The 5,897-nt window shown below is 32.9% G+C and overlaps 1 protein-coding gene across 1 annotated transcript; it reads right to left on the reverse strand.

The window, feature by feature from the left end:
- Window positions 1–2,181: 2,181 nt before the first annotated feature.
- On the reverse strand, window positions 2,182–5,576 carry LOC115695981 (RHOMBOID-like protein 10, chloroplastic). Its single transcript, XM_030623097.2, has 9 exons — window positions 5,301–5,576; window positions 4,933–5,141; window positions 4,778–4,832; window positions 4,459–4,539; window positions 4,272–4,368; window positions 4,118–4,185; window positions 3,482–3,580; window positions 3,268–3,309; window positions 2,182–2,599 (listed from the first exon to the last, which is right to left on the reverse strand). The coding sequence occupies exons 1-9, from the start codon at window positions 5,481–5,483 to the stop codon at window positions 2,456–2,458; spliced, it is 978 nt and encodes a 325-aa protein (XP_030478957.1). The 5' UTR covers window positions 5,484–5,576; the 3' UTR covers window positions 2,182–2,455.
- Between the last annotated feature and the right edge of the window lie 321 nt (window positions 5,577–5,897).

The raw sequence follows: 5,897 nt of genomic DNA on the forward strand, positions 1-5,897 counted from the left end.
TTAAAACAGCTCACAAAACTCAACAACTACATTTTTTTATTGGGTTCACGCAATCACTTCAGATAACACCTTGTTCATTAAAAATCATAATGTTGTTTTGTTGCCCTTTTAATATATGTTAATGACATTGTGGTAACTTCTAATAATGATGTTGCTATTACTTTTTTGAACAACAATTTAATTCAGTCTTTTAGCTTAAGGACCTTGGTCCTTTACAATTATTTTTAAGTTTGGAGATTGGTCGTTCCTCAAATGGCATTTTTGTTTCTCAACGACCATTCACCCTACAACTTTTGACTTAAACAAGTTGCTTAGGAGCTTTTATTGTTCGTACACCCATGGAACCTAACATTAGACTTTCATCCAATGTTGGGGAACCATTGGAAAATTCGAAAGTCTATCGTAGAATCATTGGTAAACCGATTTACTTAACCATTACACGCCTTGATATTTCATTTGCTGTAAATAAATTAAGTCAGTTCTTATCTAATCCTAGAGCTCTTCATCTTATTACACCTCATAGAATTTTACAATATCTTAAAGGCACTTTTGGCCAAATTTTTTCATTCAACATCTTCCACTAACTTGTGCGCTTATGCTGAAACTAACATGTCCAATGCAGATTTTCATCTTAAAATCTTTTCAGATGCCGATTGGGCTTCATGTAGTGACCCTAGAAGGTCTATTTCCAGCTACTGTGTCTTCCTTGGCAGATCATTAATCTCTTGGAAATCTAAAAAGCAATCTACCGTCTCTCGTTCATCATCAAAAGTAGAATATCAGGCTATGGCCAACGCCACTTGTTAGATTACCTGCCTATTAGCACTACTTTGGGATTCCGACATCAATCCCAAAGACCCTGCCATCAATTTTTGTGACATTTTAGAGAACCTCGTATTCTATGAATGATCGAAGCATATTGAAATCGATTACCATGTTGTCCGAGAGAAGGTCCAAGAAGGCACATTAAAGCTCATTCATGTCACCACCAAGAATAACATTGCTGATATATTTACAAAACCATTATTTCCTAGTTACTTCCACACACTTGTTTCCAAGATGGGATATGAAAAACTTATACATTTCATCTTGAGAGAGGAGTATTAGGTTTACCATTTAGTTTAAATTGGCCAAACTTTTCAGCACACTTCATCTTTGGGCCTCTTCCTTTTTGCCCTACACACATATATATCAGCTTTGTAAATGTAATAGACAACTTTCGCATTTTCCGCCCTTTTTTATAAATGAGAAAGGTTCTCTCTAATAATATTCGAGCCTAAGTTACACTGAGTTGTTTTATTACTTTTTTTTTTTTTCAAAATTGGTATCCTTACCTATCCCTAGTCTCGTTTGATATATGGAATTAGATTGAATTGGATTGTACTGAGCTAGATTAATTTTGTACTATATTGTGTTGGTATAGTATAAAACTAAATCTAGTATGAATAATTTTTTTTTAAGTATAATTATAATGTTTAATAAATTAAAATGCTATTAAATATTAATTTATATTCATAAATAAAATAATATATTTAATAAAAAAAATATTTATAATAATTAAAAATATATATTATTATTAAGAATTATGCACATTATAAAAAGAAATATCATTTAAAAGAAAAATTAGAAATTAAAAAATAGATAAAAGAAACATTATCTTACAGAATACGTGTATATACAATATATTTACATAATTTACAAAAAAAAAAAAAAAAAAAAAAAATTGGGGGGGGGGGGGGGGGGGGTGGGGGAGGGGACTATTTTAACCCACCATTTTGGTGGGATAATTTAGTTCCAAGCCTAAAGGACAAATTGTGTTGAGTGGACAAAATTATCCAATCCCCCATATCTTCAAAATAGAAGCAAACATAAGATTGGAGAGTCTAATCCAATCCCAAGCATCATTCCAATGTAACAAACATGAAACATGACCATAATATAAAACTATAAAATTGCACTAGACTAACCATTTGAGCTACCCCTTATTACTAGACTAAGAATGGGAGTTTAAGTCTCTAATTATCAAGAGATTAACCAACTTACTATGAAAATGAATGTACATTTTGTTTACATTATAGTTTTAATTATTATATTAAGATATTTATAATTAGTTAAATTCAACATCTAATAAAAAGTCAACCCCACAGCAAACTTTAAAAACCAAAATTATAAAAATAAAAAGAAAATAATCCAAAATTTTCATTAAATATTTGAACCCATATTTTTATATTTATTTTGTAAGCAAATACATTTGATTAATAGCTAGCAATAAAAGCATAAGGAGAATGTAGTGACTAATCATTTGTGGAATAAGATTTTAATGACAACTAAACTATACATTATTAAAATAAATACACTTATTTACCTATCAATAGAGGGGAGAAAAATCCTCCCTTTAACTTTGCATCTTCTTTTGGTTAGTTTATTATTGAACAACAATATGAGGACAATAAACCTACGATCTGCTTTTCCAATTGATCAAATTGAAAATTGGAGCTCTGTCAACCAAGATTCTTCTACCATCTGTAGGTCTAGTGTCATAGTCCCAGACAGGTCCAAGAACCCAGGATGCTGCAGCCCCGCCAAGCAAGCCTCCTAACTAAAATATGGACACAAGTGACAACATGAAATTAACATTAATTATTGCAGAATCCAGATATGTATGTTTGGATAGTGGGATTGGATAGAAGAAGACAACATGCAAACTAGTATTTTTTTTTTTCAATATTACCCAAATTTCGGAATATAATAAAGTTATTTGGAACTAGGTTACATCATTCCAAATAACTACATTATATTTTGGCATGACTCCAAGCCCAAGAAGGGATACAAGGGCTCGAATTTGGGAGCCAATTTCAAATTGTTTTGGCTCCAAAATGGAAGCCTTCCAAAGGAAAGACTTGAAAATGGGATTGAAAATGCACCCCGCCCTTATATCATGTATGTACGTACATGTGTAAATGTTAAAGTATCTTGTTCATTCACTTTAAAAGAAAAAGATAATGATAATAGCTCATCTTTATGACAAGGAAAGAAAAATGGTCAGTTTAGTTCCACAGGCATGGTTCAAAAGTTTCCCTATAAACTATGTTTCTTGTTTTCTCAGGTAAGGTATTATGATTCTTGTATACACTGCCTCGGGTGTTTGCATACATGAAAAGAACAGAATTTCATTATTTCTTTTTTTCCATCCTACTTCATCTTCTAGTTTGATTTTGATTTTAGTTGGTTTAATGGCAAGAAACTAATGCTGTTATGGAAACTTACATGTCCCCAGTTGTCAATGCCTTGAGATACTAGTCCAATAACCTGCAAATTATATCTTATTGTCATTGAAAAAATAAAGAAAGAAAAAAGTGAGAAGCAAATAATAAAAAGACAAATCATGTTTATAATTTGAGTGAATCAGTCAGAATTAGGTGAGATCAGTGGAGAAGTAAGCAAAGATTTAAATGACGCGCATCCAAAAGTGAGGGCATACCATGTTTAAAGCAATTACATTCACTATATGCTGTAACTGTCTTCTGCCCCCTCCAACCTGGCCTCTATGCCTCATCACAAACACAGCAACAGATCCAACCTGACACAAGAGAGCATGTGTAAGTATAAAAGTACTAAATATTGGCAGAAAAGAACCATGTGAGTTCTTATCCTGAAATAGAATTCCACCGGACAATCTGGATTTACAATTATTCAATAATAATAATAAAAATCATCTCACTTCCCTTGGATACAAAGTTAAACATCCTATCTATCTATATTTTCCTTTTTCACCCAGATGTTATGGCTTTTGAATAAGAGGTGATGTGATGATAAGTACAGGTTTCCATACAAACTTTCTGAAATTATACATTTATTAAATATTCTTGTGAGGATAAAAGGTACATGCTTACTTTAAATTTTTAAGTATAGAAGCAGAAGATAGAAAAATGTAAGCACTCTAGCAATAAGAAGTATGCAGAAACAATTTCTGTTAAAGATTCACTAGTGACTGTAAATTTCAAATCATAGCATGATACTACCTTAATCTAAATGAAATTCATTGACATTTCATATCATGACCAAAAAGTGCAACCAACTATGGGGTTTTTTTTAACAAAATGTTCAATTAACTTACGAGTCCAAAGATTGCTCCTGATGCACCAACTGCAGGATCACTGCTGAACATACAACTCATCGCTGGACCTGATTTTCTTGAAATTATTAAACCACAAAACTAGTTGGTACTAACCAAATATGTTGACTATTGCAGAAAGATCATGAGCCTTTACTTGAAATTGCAGAGGCAAAGTAGATAGCAAGAAATCTCCCAGGACCACTAATTTTCTCCACAGATGGCCCAACAGAGTTCAAAGAATAACAATTAACCTGAACAAAAATTCAAATTGTAGCAAACCTTTCAAGATACATTATTATATACAATTAGGAAGCCTTTAACTGGTGAAGTTCAGATCAGACCAAGAGATGCCCAACATTCGCATGCAGAAATGCAGATGTCACCAACCTCCACAGCTGCCCTTCCTCTATCAGATTATTCACCTGTTAATTGTTAAATAATGCTTAAATCGCTTGTGTTCAATAATCTTAAGGGCCAGCTTGTAACACTAAATTCATTATTGGGATAATTTTATTAAGAAACATTTCCAGAAAATCCTCAAACTTCAATTCACTTTCTTTTTTCACCTAATGTAGAGGAACATAAAAGTGTTACTAAGTAACCAAACTAGCTCTGTACACATTTTCTCTGGATCATTTTAAAGAGCATATTTGAATTTACCTTGGCTCCCCAAGATATTAACCTTCCATTTGATGCAATCTGTGCAATATAAATTCTGCCCACAATACAATTTCATTGAATTAAACCAAAGAAACAAATCATTTCATCATTTGAATTGATGGAAAAGAACAACACTGAGAAACTAAAATACTCACGCCACATTAAGTGCAAGAAGTACATTGGTCAATCCCCTGTCCTCGAATGGACTCGGACTAGATGTGTTCGACTTGGAGTCAGAAAAAGAAATCCCTTGTTTTCTCAATTCCTTTCCGTTTTCCTCCTCGCCAAACAGAAAAATTCGAGCCCAACTTGCCGAAACCAAAGAAACCCCTAACCTGGGCCCGTGACTGAGACGACCCAGTTTCTGTTCTTGTATTCCATAAAGATTAACCAAAAAAAAAACCCGCTTATTACGAGCACCCATTTCTAGAATTCAACTAAAATCATCAAAAGATAGCTTCTCCGATTCAATCATGGGATGGCAATAACAACTCAACAAGATAGAAATGGATAAAGCAAATACCTGAAAGTAGGAGCGGAGAAGAGGCTTAACGGCATGGTGGATGAGGTGGCCGAGTCGAAGGGAGGAGGCGGTGGTGGTAAGCACATTCATTGGAGTTGAACCGAGCTCCGATGCCGGTGAGCCAAATCCAAATGGCTGAGGCAACGGCCATGAACCCGATCGTATCATAATGGTAAGTTTCATTACTGAAGCGAAGGATGGAATATGGATGTAAGCAGTGAGAAAGTGAGTGAGGAAAGAAAAAGAAAAGTAGGAAAAAATAAAGTAAGATAAATTAGTGTTTTTTTTATACCATTTTTATTTCTATACTAAATATGAGAAGTTTTTATTTTTTACACTTTTTTTCCTACATTTTTCCATTTTCGTTTTTTTATCATCAAAAGTCAACTTTCAAATATAAGGTGTAATTAGTAGAAAAATACTAAGAGACCCCTTGTGGTGCTAAGCATTACAACCATATAAAAAATTATTAATCATTTACAACGCGCTATATTAATATGGTGGGCACTTTAAGATGCCTAATAACAATACTTGCAATTAATATTATTAGTGATATAATTAGAAAAATTATATTTACACTCTGAAAACTTATAACTA

This window comes from Cannabis sativa, chromosome 6 (genome assembly GCF_029168945.1).
Source record: "Cannabis sativa cultivar Pink pepper isolate KNU-18-1 chromosome 6, ASM2916894v1, whole genome shotgun sequence".
NCBI lineage: Eukaryota > Viridiplantae > Streptophyta > Magnoliopsida > Rosales > Cannabaceae > Cannabis > Cannabis sativa.

What these genes read in the sequence shown, in the direction of transcription:
- LOC115695981 (XM_030623097.2), bottom strand. Translation starts at nt 5,483, where the DNA reads ATGAAACTTACCATTATGATACGATCGGGTTCATGGCCGTTGCCTCAG. An exon ending in CGAATGTTGGGCATCTCTTG is followed by an intron (nt 4,369 to 4,458) that starts GTCTGATCTGAA and finishes ATTTTTGTTCAG; the next exon opens with GTTAATTGTTATTCTTTGAA. An exon ending in GCATTGACAACTGGGGACAT is followed by an intron (nt 2,600 to 3,267) that starts GTAAGTTTCCAT and finishes TCCATATTTTAG; the next exon opens with TTAGGAGGCTTGCTTGGCGG.